A 17,572-nucleotide genomic window follows, 5' to 3' on the forward strand; every position below is an offset into this window, starting at 1 on the left:
TGTCTGTCTGTCTCTTTCTCTCTCATACATAGCTATACAATTTTTTTCTTTTTTCAGGATGTGAACTATTCACGTAATATGTACAACTGTCTTCTTACCTAAAGGCTTCTTTGTGCCTCCACAGTATTTCTTTTGGAAGTAAGTCTGTGTCATCAAATGCTGATCGAAGCAAGTGTTTCTCTATCCCTTTCTGTGGACACCTCATGGCAGGTGGAAGACCCATGAAGTAATGTGTGAACTGCTGGTCTAGGAATGGTACACGTGCTTCCAAACTGTAAGAACAAAGGTTTGTATATTTTTTAAACAAACACCAGTACCACCTAAACATGATAATACATAAAAAGCTAACAAAGACACACCACTGAGTTATAGCTGACCACAAACATAGCAGTTGTTAACAGAGTTACAGCACTGGAAAATTAGTGTCGACAGTTTTGTTTCATAATAAGTCACTTTCAGATATTGTCAAATTAATGAGATGATTGTATTGCTATTGTGCTTATCATCATCAAGTACATAAAAGTATGATAATCTGTACTCTAATTCCATCATTACCAACTACAAAAAAAAACTGGAAGACTAAATTAAGAGTTTAAAATTAAAATTTCTGTGAATGATAAAAGAAGAAATGCATTTTAAAGTAGAAAAAGTGCAACAGGATGAGTTAGTAATCAAATACCAGCAAAAGCCAAAATTTTAGAATCTGAAATGAGAAGAAGTAGAAAGGCTAGCCAACAAGCATGAAAAACCATTAAAGTCACTGGGAACAGAAGCATATACTACTTGATGAAAAACTAAGACAGGGCAAAATGAAAGACAGCTGCTGGTGTCCTGGTTTTTGTTGTGCTCGTTGTTGTCGGTGGTGGTGGTGGTGACAGTGGTTTTTCATATGAGGATATTAGGCTTAGGCTCAAACTGGAATATTTAAAAATATACTTTATCCTAACTTTCCAGATTTTTGAGAGGTTTTATGAAGATTTTTACCTTAAATAAACACTAGGAATTATTTAGGCAAGGAAATTGAAATGAAGATAGTTTTACATAGACTTCAACTGACACAGTTTATTGCAATAAGCTGGGGATTAGGCTAGGTTACAAGTATGAACATGAATAAAAGAGAAATATAATATGACATCATTGATATTGCATTCCCAAATAGTCAGCAACGAACTAAACATAATTTATATTCAAATATGTGCATTAAGAACTGCCAGTTACTGGTAACTTAAAGGCACAGAAAATTTAGACATAAAAGCACAACAACTATGTTTACCACAACAATAAAGATTATGAAGCTAGAGACAAAAGGTTTTATTTAAGATGGAATAGAATGAAAGAATGGAAAACTTCACATTTGAAAACTGCATGGTATTTTAGATATTTGGTGTTAATCTCAGAATCTCCATTTGCAAAAATAGGACATTTAGTAGTTTTCTTCCAATATCACTCTTATTCCCAAACTGGAATGGTCTGTTGTCAAAAATTTCACCAGACATAAATGTACCGTGACAATGTTGTTATCTATAAATACCTATGACAACAAGATGTACAGGGCTATTACAAATGATTGAAACGATTTCATAAATTCACTGTAGCTCCATTCATTGACATATGGTCACGACACACTACAGATACGTAGAAAAACTCAAAGTTTTGTTCAGCTGAAGCCGCACTTAAGGTTTCTGCCACCGGAGCGCTCGAGAGCGCAATGAGACAAAATGGAGACAGGAGCTGAGAAAGCGTATGTCGTGCTTGAAATGCACTCACATCAGTCAGTCATAACAGTGCAACAACACTTCAGGATGAAGTTCAACAAAGATCCACCAACTGCTAACTCCATTCGGCGATGGTATGTGCAGTTTAAAGCTTCTGGATGCCTCTGTAAGGGGAAATCAATGGGTCGGCCAGCAGTGAGCGAAGAAACGGTTGAACGCGTGCGGGCAAGTTTCACGCGTAGCCCGCGGAAGTCGACGAATAAAGCAAGCAGGGAGCTAAATGTACCACAGCCGACGGTTTGGAAAATCTTACGGAAAAGGCTAAAGCAGAAGCCTTACCGTTTACAATTGCTACAAGCCCTGACACCCGATGACAAAGTCAAACGCTTTGAATTTTCGGCGCGGTTGCAACAGCTCATGGAAGAGGACGCGTTCAGTGCGAAACTTGTTTTCAGTGATGAAGCAACATTTTTTCTTAATGGTGAAGAGAACAGACACAATGTGTGAATCTGGGTGGTAGAGAATCCTCATGCATTCGTGCAGCAAATTTGCAATTCACCAAAAGTTAACGTGTTTTGTGCAATCTCACAGTTTAAAGTTTATGGCCCCTTTTTCTTCTGCAAAAAAAACGTTACAGGACACGTGTATCTGGACATGCTGGAAAATTGGCTCATGCCACAACTGGAGACCAACAGCGCCGACTTCATCTTTCAACAGGATGGTGCTTCACCGCACTTCCATCATGATGTTCGGCATTTCTTAAACAGGAGATTGGAAAACCGATGGATCGGTCATGGTGGAGATCATGATCAGCAATTCATGTCATGGCCTCCATGCTCTCCCGACTTAACCCCATGCGATTTCTTTCTGTGGGGTTATGTGAAAGATTCAGTGTTTAAACCTCCTCTACCAAGAAATGTGCCAGAACTGCGAGCTCGCATCAACGATGCTTTCGAAAACTCATTGATGGGGACATGCTGCGCCGAGTGTGGGAGGAACTTGATTATCGGCTTGATGTCTGCCGAATCACTAAAGGGGCACATATCGAACATTTGTGAATGCCTAAAAAAACTTTTTGAGTTTTTGTATGTGTGTGCAAAGCATTGTGAAAATATCTCAAATAATAAAGTTATTGTAGAGCAGTGAAATCGCTTCAATCATTTGTAATAACCCAGTACACTGATGAGCTAAAACATTATGATCACTTGCTTAATAGCTTGTTTGTCCCTCTTTGGAATGGAATAATTACTGGGTCTGCATATAAGGGATCCGACAGTTTGTTGGTAGGTTTGTGGAGATATGTGGCATTTGACGTTTAAGCACAGGTCATGTAATTCATGTATATAACAGGCAGCTGATATGCATACGTGGTGATGGTGTCTGATAACAACCCAGATGGGTTCCATACGATGAATGGTGAATCTGGTCACTGAGACATCAATGTGAGTTCACTATAATGTTCCTCGAACCAATGCAGCATGGTTCTGGTTCAGAGACATGGACATTTATGCTGGTGAAAGATAACATCACCGTTAGGGAAGACACCAAGCATGAAGGGATAGAGGTGGTTCGTAGCTGTTAGCATGTCTCCAACTATTGTCACAGGTTCCACAGAAGCACAGGAGAAAGTCTCCTGCAGCATAATATGCTCCCACCAGCCTGCATCTGTAGTGCACTGCACATTTTGAGCTGCCATTTACTTTGGCTTTTGTGGAGATGACCATCAACCTAGTGTACCAAAAATGTAATTCACTCAAAGAGCCAACACGTTTCCATTGACCGATGGTCGAATCCCAATGGTCCTGTGCTCACTGCAATCATAACTGACGAAGTCATTTGATCAATGTGTGAACACATAGGGGTGGTCTGCTGCAGAGCTCCATGTTCAACAATGTACAATGAATGGTGTGTTCTGAAACACTTGCACATGTACCAGCATTGCGAACTTTCAGTGGAGATGCCACAGATCACCACCTATCCTACTTAACAGAACAGACAAGCCTCCAAACACCACATTCTGTGAAGAGTCATGGACATCCAATATTTAGCGCTTAGTGGTAGTTTCACTGTCCTTCCATCTCTTTCTGTAGGTGCTCACGACAGTAGCGTGTGAACATTCGATCACTTTTGCTGTTTTCAAGACACTCATTCTCAGGCTCTGCGTAATAATAATCTACCCTTTCTCAAAGTTGCGTATCTCAATGGATTTCCCCATTTGCAGCCCATATGTTCACTAGGCTGATCTCCCATGCATGTCTGCACCACGTAAATACTTTTACTGCTGTGTGATGTGCTGCAACACCACTAGGGACGCATGCAGCGTCACAGTGGGCAGTGGTCATAGTGTATGTCTGGGTACCTCCATGTATAAATTCAGTTAAATCTTTCAGTAAGCAGTTAATGCTTGTTGCCAAAGTAAATGCATACCACTGTTTGGTAGATCACGATTCATCCTCAGGTGCACACTAGCTATCTTTTATAATAATGTATTTCAGAAAGTGGTGGTACTTTTCTAGTGGTCACATGTAAACATTTTGGACAGCCAGAGAGTGAACTTTCTACAATGATTTAAAGGAATAAGCTTCCTATAAATATTAAGTCAAGAACAGTCTTCAATTAATCTCAGAGTAAGGACATGGTCTGCGGTCACAAAAGTAAAGTGCTATGGAGAAAGGAAAAATCATTGTAAGCAGGGTCAGGGTCATGCTTGACTGTGTACTGAATATCACTGAGGAATATCAAAGACACAAAAGGGTTGCACATTTTAATTAAGAGATTCCAGTTGTAACACAACACTCATTGACACCACAAGTGTCTCCGCCACATCTTGTTTTTAACTACTTTTCTGCATCTGTCTGTACGTTCCTTTTAAAGGTTTGAGCCACTACCTCTATAAATAACCACAAACACCACCCCTTGACTACATTAAATGTAGTCAACACAGTTCCTTTGGACGTGTATGCATGTCCAAAGGAATTTTGCATCATAAACAGAATAACACAGGCACTGCAATATCTTGTCTGTTCTGACTGGCCAACTGCCGCCTATATGGCAGTACAAGGATTGATCTATGATTGTGAGACAGGTGATCAGCATGTCACCAAACCCTCCAGCCTTTATTGTCAGGAGATGAACCCCGATAATGTCGTTGCTTCTTTATTCATGTAGCTCCTCATCTGGCCTCTCAAGGGGTGAGTGGACCCTGTATCAGACCTCCCTACCTCAGGAAAAATCTGAGGAGGTACCAGGAACCAAATCTGGGGTCCTTCTGTTTGAAAGTCAGAGTCGCTAACCATTCAGCTACATTTCAGGCAATGACTAAACACAGCTGAAATATTAATGGATTCTTATGTTGCCTTTTGTGACATCACTGTTTCCTGTTTCCTTGTCTGCTGATTTTCAAAATGTTGATGTTGCACAAACAAATGTTTATTGCAACACACCTTTTAACAGTCATACCATAATTTGGATCTGCTGAACTAAAATACAAAAATTATATCAAATATACACTGCAAAACTTACCAAAATGCTGCTAAAGTACGATCCACACGAAGTCCATCATAAAGATAAATATCTTTCAACAGGCGCAAGCTCTCTTCAGCACCTGCCTGAGCATCTGGAGCATCCCTGAAGTATATATATCCTTCACACAACTCATCTGCACCCTCCCCACTGAATATTACAGTAGAATCAGTATGAGCCTTTATGTATCGTGCTATTAGGTACATACCTGTAATAAGATTAATGTCTATGTAAAAAAAATCTCTGTTCTCTCTATACTTTCTAGTACTGCAATCACCCATGTAATATCATACAATAACATATGAATGGAGCTTGCTTAGCATCACTAGACTTTGCTAATAAATAGCAAATAAAACCCTGCCTAATCATGAAAAACAAAAAACCCAGAAATGAAATATATTACAGACCTCTTCGGCTTGCTATGACACATGTTTGAATTTCATACAAAGTGTAGGCTACTATAAATGGTTTGCTAAGTATTATGTGTACGAATATGATTGATGCATGAATAGAACTGTAAACCCACCAAGCTTGCATTGTGCCCACCAGTTGGCTTTAAGAGTGCAGTGCATTGAGAAAATGGTGACAAGGAAGAATAGAATTTGTGAGCTGGAATATGCAAGATGTTTATCTGTTATAGCAGTTCATTCAGAAGTAATTATGGAAAATAACTGCCATACCAACAGAGCATTGTGCATTGACAGAGCCACCCCCCACTCGACCACCCCCTTGGAGCATCGATTTTCCTCGAACATCCACATCACTGGATTGGGTGTAGTGTCGAAGATGATGCGGCTCTGTTCCTTGTTCCACTAGGTTGAATCTCAAACAAAATGTAGGAGGAGAGAATGAATCTCTAGAAACTCCATTCTCACTTGAAGAAATTGGCACAGCAATGCAAGAACTGAAAGAAAATAAAGCTGCAGGCCCTGGTGGCATGCAAACTGAACAAATAAAGCAGTCTGGTCCAAAAGCTAATGGATGGCTAGTGAGGATGATGAACAGATGTTTGGAAACATTTCAGAATCCCAAATGATGGAGGAAAGCACAAGTAATAGCATTACTAAAGCCTGGTAAACAGCAGACTGGGCCAAAAATTTCTGTCCTATTTCCTTAACCTGCCTCATACATAAGTTACTTAAAAGAATAATTCTGTCAAGAATAGCAACCAGAATCAATACAAAACTTACCCCTGAACACATTGGATTCAGGCCAGGGAAAGCGTGTTGTAGTCAACTACTAAATATGACTCAGCATACTGAAGACAGTGTTGAAGTGAAACTGATAACTGCTGCTGTCTCTGTTGGCCTTTCCGCTGTACACGATACAGTAAACCACCAACAACTCCTCACGAAAGTCTAAGAAATAACAAAGGATATTCAACTGATTTACACGTTAAGAGGCACATTGCAGAATCAAAGATTCAACGTAATCCTCCATGGAAAGAAAAGCTGATGAAGAAACGAAAAGAATGAATTATCACAAGAAAGAGTTCTTTCTCCTCTTTTGCACAATATGCACACAAATGACCAGCTGGAAATAGAGATTCATATAAGCAAACAACACTGCCATTACTGCTCAAGAAGAAGAAGAAGAAGAAGAAGAAGAAAAGAAGAAGAAGAAGAAGAGGTTGGAAGAAAATTGTGAGAGGCGTTTCATACCTTGTAGGAAATCACCTAAAACCTAACCCAGAAAAAATGCAAGTATGCGCATTCCACTTGCGCAATGTAACACCTTCAAGACAGTTGGAAATACAATGAAGAGGAATTAAACTACAACACTGCACCAAACCAAAATACTTGGTAGCTACCCTAGACCATACATTGTTATTTAAAAAATGCTGCATTGATCTAAACGGAAAAATATGTGCAAGAAACACTATTATAAGTAAACTGACTGGTTCAGCATTTGGAGCACAACCTGAAGTTCTTCAATCATTAGCAGTGGGACTCTGTTTTGCAGCCAGAGAATAGGTGGCACCAATAATGGAGGTGTGTTGCCAGTCTACACAATTAGATGTCACTTTAAAGGAGATTGTCAGTATTATCACCAGGTGCCTGAAGCCTACACCTGTCCACAAAACTTATCAACTTGCAGCCATAGCACCACCAAATATGAGATGCAAAACAGCCAGTGAAACAGAGACAAAAAAGTAGTAAACTGACCCATGGCACGTAATGTATGACCACCAAACAGTTCCAACTTGCCTTAACTCAAGGAAGAGCTTCATTCAATGGGCAGTACTGTTAGAAGGCCAACCCGAGACCCACCACCTATCTTTATGGTTGCACTCTCTGTACAATAAAAACCTGCACCCCAAAGAGGAAATACAAAATGGCAGCAACTACTGTACAGTAGATGGAGAGCAGTGAATAGATTAAGAAAAGAAGTCACAAAACACAAAGCAAACATGGTTAAGTGGGGCTACTCTGAAGATGACTAGTGTGAATGTGGAGACACACAGATGATTGAAGATTTGCTCGTGTGCCCACGGATGGAGTTTCTTTGCACAGCAGATGATCTATTTTTGTGCTCTGACAAGGCCATTAAAGCAACAGAGTTTTGGGTGAAGGAAGATTAGATGTTTTTGCCCAGACACACAAACTAAAGTACCATATTTAACGGACTATAAGAGGCACTTTTTTCTTCAAAAAATTGCCTTCAGAATTCAGGTACATATTATCCCCAAAATTAATATAAAATGTCCAGTGTTTGATTTAAAATTCCCAAAAGTCTTAAAAACAGCTGTATATTTGATGCCATGGGAAACCTATCTCTACATTCAACTGGCAGTAGCACTGCATCAATACGACAAACATGAGCTGCGGGGATTCAAAAAGTTGCTAACACTGTCTCCCTCCCACCCTGCTATCACAAACCCAGAACACTGTCTAGCCTATGATACATAATTGCAGTCTACAGAGCCAGTGAACTTGAATTGAAAGTGATTTGTGTTATCGGTAAGTACAATATTTTGGTTAGTAGTTAGTTTCGTAATGGAAAAAAATAAAAGGTATTAATGTGATGCAGGCTACACATTGAAAGTAATATCATATGCAGATGAACATGTAAACGAAGCACTTGAGCGGCACTTTGGTGCTCCACCAACAGAAAGAACTATTTCTGATTGGCGGGTTAGTAAAGAAGAACTGAAAACAAGTGAGGAAGATTAAATGTGCAAATAGAGGACTGAATGGCTAAAACCAAAAATGGCCAAGCATTTAGGAAATAAAAGGAATTTTGATATGGCTCTATCACCATGTGCACCTCATCAATTGTGCCTGTAAGAGTGTGGTTAGGAAGCGATGTTTGGTTCAGCAGTAAGAGATCGGATTTGCATTGAAAGGGTCACAGGTTTGTCTCCGCCTGGTGGTAAATATTTTTGTGCTCCTTGGCAATGTTTACACTACTGACATCACAGTTAACTGCAAAATCATATATGTTATACAAAAAGTATAGGCATAGGATGAAATGCGGTACTGCAAACATTTAAAAAGGGATGGTAGTTAATGTGTACACGGGAACAATACGAGACTGGAATAGAAGGGAGAACCGATAGAGGTACTCAAGGTACCCTCTGCCACACACTGTCAGGTGGCTTGTGGAGTATGGATGTAGAAGTAGATGTAAATCAATTCTTCCATTCTTTTGCAATTGATCAATTACATGTACCGGGCTGATACTCAGCAAAGAAACATGGGAAGGAATAATTCTGACCGCATCTTGCGCAAATTATAAATGCCACCTTTTTGCAGTGACGTGATTATTTTAATGTCTCCATAGAAAAACAAACTTGACTGACATTCTGAAAACAGCTTCCTCCATCACACAGTCCAGCAGCGAACCATGTGTAATGCAGCATGTCACTGAATAACTGCAAGGATAGCTGGTGATGTATAACGAAATGTAGTTTGATGCAAGCTTCTCAGGAAGTGATTTCTTATTCTTTCTCGATGAGGTAAGTGCAGTTTTGACATTTTTTATTAGGTTTTTTAGCTGATGATAAAAATATACATCACAGGGTTGCACTAGTGGCATACATTTGGGGGTTATTACTTTGATACTGCACATTGGCAATCCATCTTCATCTTGGAGCAGTTCATCGTATATTTGCCAATGAGCACAAAAATATTTGCCGCTGGGTGGAGTTGAACCCATGAGCCTTTCAATATGAATCCATTCTCTTACTGCTGAGCCAAACACCACTTCCTAAACATATTGTCACAGGGACAACTGATAAGGTGCTCATGTTCATAAATCCGTATCAAAATTCCTTTCATTTTCTAAATGCTTGGCTATCTAAATTTCCCACTTTGGGCACTTTCATGTCTCACCAAGCCCTACATGTACCATTTATTTGGATGAATTCGGCGATGACGAGTAGGCAGCCTCTCCTTGTAAGCCAAATAGTGAATCTGGATGAAACTCCTCTGACATCTGTTGTGCCAAGTGACAGAACCGTTGCCATGAAAGGTGCTAAAACTGTGACTATAGAAACATATAGTGGAGATACTGAGTCGTGATACGCACAATAAAAAGATTGACACAATTATAGCTTTCGGCCATCAAGGCCTTTGTCAATAATACACACACACACACACACACGTCTGCAGTCTCAGGCAACTGAAACCACACCTGTTACATTTTCCATTGTTTGACTATAGAAACAAGTGGACATGAAAATATGGACTACACTGTTGTCTTTTCATGATGTGCTGACAGTACTAAACTTATCTAATGATCATTTTCAAGTGCAAAACGATGCCAAAACCTTCCGACATATCACCAGGTGTATCTGTTCATAGACATGACAAGGAGTGGATGGACAAGGCTGGTACGAAATCATGGATTAACAGACTGTGGAAGAGACAGACAATATTAAATTCAAATAATTGTGTATTAAATTCGATGAATTCTTCCTATCAGTAACCAAAAACAATAAGACAAGAAACAGTATATTGAAAACAGATCTATTACACTTGCTTATCTAAGCACCAAATGCTCTACCACCATACTTCAGTTTTGCCAGCTCAACTGTTAGAGAGATCATAAAAATACTTTGTCATTAAAAAGCAGTACCTCCTCGATCTATTTCAGCCAAAGTACTAAACTCTTATGCTGTGTTGGCAGCAGCCCAATGAATTACATCAATAACCTATCGTGGAGTCAGGGTTTAATTCTGTAAAGGCTGAAGCATGTAGTAGTAACGCCCATTTACATAAATGGAGATAAGCAACTAACCTTTAAATATATGTCCATATTACTCCTTTCCAGATGCTCAAAGATTTTTGAGAAGGAGGTTACAACAGAATATTGAGCCACCTTTTGGAGAATAACCTTGATTTCTATAAGGCTTCTCTGCTGAGGACACAATATAAGCTCTCACAAACTCAGTTCTCTTACAAGTAAACAAGAAAAATTGCCATGATGACTTTTTTTGTGATCTTGCCAAGGCCTTCTACTGTACAGATGATAATATTATATTTGGGAAATCAAAAATGTTCACATTAAAGGCATTTCTTTTTGCATGGATGGAGTCATATCTTGACACTAGAAAATAGGGGGTCCCTTAACATATGAAACAACAGGAATTAGACTAAATTCAGAGTAGAGACACATTAATTATGGTACCCCACAAAGTTCTATACTTGGCCCCCTCCTCATCTTGACTGTACAAATGATTTACTCAGGATATTGCAGAACCCTTAAAAAAGCTGTGATGTATACTGATGACACAACTACACTGATAAATAGCACAAACACATCCATACCACTCAGACAAGAGAATAGAGGAACAGATTCACTATTGGTTCACAGGAAACAGCTTTACCCTTAATCTTACAAAAATATATATTATGAAATTTAAAACAAATAAAAATGACTTCCAAGTACCACAAGTAGAGATCAATGGGCAAATGCTGAATGAGGTTCTATGTGTGAAGTCCCCAGGCATCTAGATGGATAATAAATTATGCTTATACTAGAGTATGAATAAGTCAGCCAAAACATTCAATTCTGCCTACTTTGCACTGAGAAATCTTTCTCACCATGCTGACCTGGAAACAGGATTACTAACATATTTTGCATATTTTCACTCAGTACTGTCCTATGGCATAATCTTCTTGAGGCTATGCACTTAAGGTAAAAACAGTATTATCCTACAGAGGGTGGAATAAGAATTTTGTGGAAGTCTGACAATGAAACCCCTTGCAGAAGCCTTTTCAGGGACACTTCCATGCAATACATATACTCATATTCAGAAAACACAGAGCACCTTGAACAACTAGAGATAGGACATTGATATTCACAGGACAAGTACTTGGTATGTTCTGCAGAAATGATTAGCATTTGAACTGTGTCAGCACATGGGTTTAGGGTCAACATCAATATTGCGCAGCAGCACTACATGTGGTAAAATGTGCCTGTGGCTCTCATTGTTGCTGTAAACTGAAAGTAATGGACCAGTGTGACTTGAGCAGATGTATACGACGTCTTGCAGATGTATGCATGAACCGTGCCATAAAATCAGTCAGTCTGAAAGAGGGCACATAATTGACATGAGAGAATATGATGCATCCAACCAGAAAATTGCTGCTTGTGTGGGACAAAGTGTTACAGTAGTGCAATGTGTGTGTGCAGAATGGTTCACCTAAGGCAGTAGAACACAACGAGATGGTTCTATGGTGCAACAGCAGAACAGTGTAACACATTATACACTATAATGGGTGACACAGTCCGTCACCATTTATTATGGCGTGGGTTACGTGCACATTGTCCACTTCTCTGCTAACTTTTGACGAATGTGCAGAAACATGCTATATGGCAATGGTGTATGGAAAGGTGTCACTGGGGACAAGATTCGTGCCAGATGGTGTTTTTGGATGAATCCAGGTTCTGTTTGTTTCAAAATGATGGCTGCATTTTGGTTTGCTACAGACGGGGGAGCAGCATCACAATGATTGCATTTGCACAAGACAAACAGTGCCAACTCAAGGCCTTATGATGTGGGGTGCTATTGGATACAACCACAAATCACAGCTGGTGCGTGTCCAGAGCATTGTGACCAGTGTGACCTATGTGAATGACATTCTGCGACCCACAGCAACATCCTTTCTGCACATTAACTGAGTTGTCATTTTTCAGCAAGACAATGCATTACCACACGCTGCTGCATGAATATGTGCCTTCTTAGGGTCACAGAATGTCAGATTTTTTGCTCTATCTGGTCAGATCACCACACTTATTGCCAATCAAAAACATGTTGGATATGGTGAAACAATGGGTGCAGTGCTGTGACCTAAAGCCAACTACCACAGATGAACTTTGAAACCACGTGAATGTAGCATGGATGGGTGTACCTAAGGATGCAATTCGTGCCTTATACATCTCACTGCCATCACGCATGGAATAAGTTACCAGGGCCCGTGATGGACTGTGTCCTCTAGGCAACGGACACATCACGAACCGAGTGACTGAAATGCCAATTATTTCTGCAGAATACACTAATGCACATGTCCTGCGAATATGGACGTCCTATCTAGTCATTCATGGTGTTCTGTTTTGGACACGAGTGTACATTCCCTAATAGTACTTGCAGTTAATAACAAAAGTTAATTTACAATGAACTGCATACTTCACAACCACAATACTAGAAGAAGAAATAATTTTCATATAGACTATGCATTCCTCTTCAGGGTTCAGAATGGAGTTTATACTCTGGTGCGAAAGTGGGCATAAAAAAATAAAATAAAAAGTAGACTATTTGAACTCTGCAACGTAAATTTAGTGGAACCATAATGTTTGTATTAGATCAATCTCCCTTTCTGGTATATAGAGCTGATAGTAGTAAAATTAAATAAAAGCTTAGATACAAATAGCAATCTGAGTGTACAAGAGAAGAGGCTTGGTTCCTTTCAAAGTAGCTATTTTTCTTCTATTATACATACATGTATATAAAGTAATGTAGAAGATATTCTCATAATTATCAGTCTGAGTATGTTAGTACTAGACATAATTTGTTGTTACAGGAATAGACTGCAGTTTCTGCTTCTGCCATCTTAATGTATAACTGACAAAATAATTTAATTGGATAGATAAAATAATCTACTCACCAAGTGGCAGCTGAACATACACATAAAAGAAGGTTATAATAAGGCAAGCTTTCAGAGCCAGTGGCTCCTTCTTCAGGCAGAAGGGTCTAGAAAAAGGGGCAGATTTTCCTTCTCATCCCATCCGGTAAGTCTCCCCTGGTCCACAGTTCTGGCTGACTTCCCTGAAATCTACCTTCTCCTATACATCTCCAGTCCTTTTCCTTCACCACTTCTGCCTGAAGAAGGAACCACTGGCTCTGAAAGCTTGCCTGATTATAACCTCCTTTTATGTGTGTATTCTGCCAACACTTGGTGAGTAGATTTTTGTCTATCCAATTAAATTATTTTGTCAAAAATTTCTTTCTTTCTTTGTTGATGTCTAACTTGATTAATTCCACACCCATGTATGCTCTCCTTCATGATGGAAAGTAAATGAACGAATGAATGAATGAATAAATGCTGTTGACCATTTTATGCAATGCAAGACTCACCCACAGAAGCCCGTATAGTTGTAATGTCAAAGGTCTCGAGAGTATGTATGACATCATCCAGCACTTGTCTTACATCCTCAGGGGTAAATAGGACTTGATGGTGCTCTGTCCCCAGATACTCAGCCACTTTTCTTGCATAAATAATGTCTGGACTGTTATCCATACCTATAGAAAATGTCTGAACAAAAAGAGATTAATGATAAATGAATACATCTTAAGTTAGTTCCTGATTAAACATTGAGCTGTGATTAGTAAATACTAAAGCAGTGATAATTAAATACTTATTTTTATCAGTCAGCCAATGTATTGTACATACAGTGTCACAAACAATGTACTAGTTATAATGCAAGCAGTTTCTTTCATTTTTCTATGAAAGAGAATCTATTATGGTAAGGAAAAAAAAATATTGCTGTAGTACTTGCACGTGCAGCGAAACCAACAGATGAACTTGGACTTCCTGTGACTCACTACAATTAAAGCTGTGAAGGAAACAGAGAAACCAATAAGAGCCTTTTCCACAAAATTTTGACTTGCCAGAAAAAAATCAGTTTTGCTAATGCTACTGTTAGACACTCTTAAAAACTGTTTGTGGAAACAACCTGCAATCACATTTGAATAGTTTTAACAGTGATCTCAACAAAGAATGACATCAGTATGACGTCTAAATTTTCATTGTTCTGAAACTGACTTAATACATTTGAAACAGAGACATGATTCAGCTCTTTTGACACAGACAAATAGGCCCAATTACCTGAACAAGATCAGAGAGGCTTTAGCTCTCCAATGAAAATTTTGAATGGAAAGGAAGAGAAAACCAAACACAAACTGTTAGGCAAACAGCTTGAAACACATTTGTAGTAAACATGCACACAGTGAAATCTTTAAGTTATGGAATCCTTTAGATACATTGTTTCACGTATAGCTCAACTATAATGTGTGCACTGAAAGGTGCCCCGGCAACATTATGACATGTGAATATATATACCATGTATGCCAGAAAACTAGTGCTGAGCTGAGAGTGGCACTTATAATGTGCATTGTGTTTGTCCTTTGGGGGTGTCAATACGAAGTGTCATGAACCTGCATGGCAATACAGGATGCAGAATAACTTCCCAACTGTGGATCAGGAATCCATCACGGATTAGGGTAACACCATCCAGTGAGGGACAACTGCTACCTGGAGTTCAACAATGCTCCATGCTTGTGCCATCACAGCTGCAACCTTTTGGTCTACAGCATACCATGCATATTCTGTTGAATTTAAGTCTGTGGAATGAATTGCCCTCTCCAGGTGCATGATGTCTTCATGTTGCAGCTAATCATACACACGACTGGCCTGTGCATCCATCACATGGAACACTGTCACTATAACTGTGCAATACTGTTATGCACTATTATTGAATTTCTACCTAGATTACTTGATGAAAATGTGCAATACTTAGTGTGGTTCGAAATTTAAGGTAAAGAAGACCATACTGTTCTCATTTCTTTCAAGTAAAAGAAAACAAAGGTGGATGATAAACTGGTATACAGAGTATCAAACATATTCAGAAAGCTGAGGTTGAACAAGAAATAACTGTTGGAACTTGATACACATTCATGGTCTGACATTTGATATATTACTGGAAAAGATTTCCCATACGTTAGTTCTTATGCAACTAGTATAAGTTAATAAATAAATATCTTATTCACATTCCCTGTATTTGGAGACCAACAAATCATAAAAATGATTCTTGATTTTCCAGTGTTTATATACATTTGCCCTTACAGTCAAATGTTTCATACTAATACAGCCAAAAGTATCTCAACAAGCTGAGTTGTGTTCCACCCGATTTGAATGCAGCCCACATAAGATAACTTTCTTGCACATCCTATAATCTCTTTTCGGTACTGTTGTTTGACTGCACAAAATGATAACCATAAGTGACTGGTAGATAACACTGTTCTTGTGGCAATAAGTCCAGGTGTAAATTAATATGACAATAGTTTAAATATCAGGAAACACATTGTTAGAGATAAAACTTGTAAAATCAAATTTAATGTAATACGTGACATTTCTCATTAGCACCTGAGACAACTAACACCCATAACACTACCATAGAAATCATACTGTAATCCTTATTCAGAACTTTTTTTTGTGAATAAGGTATTTTGCAAGAATATCTGGAATCCCAAAGTTCTATAGTAATTTGAAATATTCTTGCTCTATAAAAGGTTTAGCAACCACCTATTAAATATCGTTTGCTTAGCAATTTGTATTGCATTAACTGGTTAATGAACTAACTGATTAGAAAAACCTCAATTAACAGTGTCAAGCACTCTATGGAAACCTCACTATCAAAAGTTTGTCGCAAATAACTTTCTGTGCTCGTGATGGCACAAGGGTCTATGTGCAGTGCAAAAGTCAACTATTACCCTTAAAATCTAAATTATTCCTGAGGAGCTAGTTGTTGTGCATATGTTTGAACTTTAAATGACATGATGACCCATTTTGTTTTGGATATGGATTCAAACCCAGCACTGCTCGCAAAAGCTTTGCAACAAAGCTTTTGTGCCTGAATGAGACTCGATATATTACTAATCACCATTGCTGACTAGGTATGAAGGGGCAAGAAATATCTAACTTCTAGCCAGTATCACTCAGCAAATCTGTACTTGAAATTACATGACAAAAATGTTTGTACTGGACTAGCACTCCTATCAAGCAACTATCAACCCTGTTAACTAAGCATGCAACATGTTAGATCTGGTTTCACTCACAAGTAAAAAAGTTCAAACAACAAAACATAAATTTTTCTGTTGGATGGAGATCTGAACCCAGCACCTAATCGGATTGGTAACCAACTGCAATCAAATCTCAGATATCAAATTTTTCCAGCAGTAGCGAGACATCTGAATTTGAAGTAATGAGATAAATGAATCATTTTTGCCATCATAGCATTCAAACATGGCACCTGTTGCCGATGTTTTCTACTCATGAATGGACATTAAACGTAGGTTTCTACTGGGAATCGAACCCTGCACATAATGTTGTTGACCACACATGACCAGTAGCTAGGTTTGACATGTTTGAACTTGAAACGATGAGATGAAAAGTTATATGTTTGACTTGGAGTCAAAACCATAACCTATTGTTAATGTTGCATTGTTTTCCACCAACAGGTAGGTGTGCATGTGCTAGAGATGGAGAAGACATGGTGAAACTTTCAGTTGGCCAGGTTTTGAACCAAGACATGTTTTGGAATCTTAGGCAAAAAACAAATTGATGGAACTTTATCATCGTGAAGGGATCAAATTCTGTAAAAGGGAAGATCAGAGACTGAATCACTTCCCAGTAGCAATATTTTCCACATCCCAAGTTCAAATGAAATATGGACTAAGCTCCAATGACCTTCAATGGTGACTGGTTCATTAACTAAAATGAAATCATTACTGTAATAAAGCTTACTGGTGATAGAGTTCCTACATACTGTGACTTCCTCCTCTGTCATAGAACAATTTAACCTCTAGTTGGCTGCAATGAGACACATTGTTTAATGTGAATTTGGAACTACAGTGCAATCCCACATCCTTCACTTGGCATCATCAGAGGCGAATACAATATTTTTGCGCCTGGTTGTCTGAAATGGGAGTTGGACCTAGACCTGTGGCATATCGATCTAGCATCAATCCATGAGATTATCATGTTCCACATGCCACATATATTTGTTGCAGTAGAGGTGTGCCATATGGATGGAAATTCTGCAATGTCACT

General features: G+C 38.8%; 1 protein-coding gene across 2 annotated transcripts in view; it reads right to left on the reverse strand.

Moving 5' to 3' along the window:
- Positions 1 to 17,572, reverse strand: part of LOC124798242 (asparagine synthetase [glutamine-hydrolyzing]) — a 227,438-nt gene that overhangs the window by 54,238 nt on the left and 155,628 nt on the right. For both annotated transcript variants that reach the window (XR_007016927.1, XM_047261559.1), the window contains exons 7-9: positions 13,819 to 13,996; positions 5,238 to 5,445; positions 99 to 272 (exon numbers count right to left, since the gene is read on the reverse strand). Coding sequence is in view for 1 of the 2 variants with exons in the window: in XM_047261559.1 (XP_047117515.1) it covers positions 99 to 272; positions 5,238 to 5,445; positions 13,819 to 13,996 (560 nt within the window). In the remaining variant the exon portion in view is untranslated. The remainder of the gene's footprint in view (positions 1 to 98; positions 273 to 5,237; positions 5,446 to 13,818; positions 13,997 to 17,572) is intronic.

This window comes from Schistocerca piceifrons, chromosome 5 (assembly GCF_021461385.2).
Source record: "Schistocerca piceifrons isolate TAMUIC-IGC-003096 chromosome 5, iqSchPice1.1, whole genome shotgun sequence".
In the NCBI taxonomy this organism is placed as follows: domain Eukaryota; kingdom Metazoa; phylum Arthropoda; class Insecta; order Orthoptera; family Acrididae; genus Schistocerca; species Schistocerca piceifrons.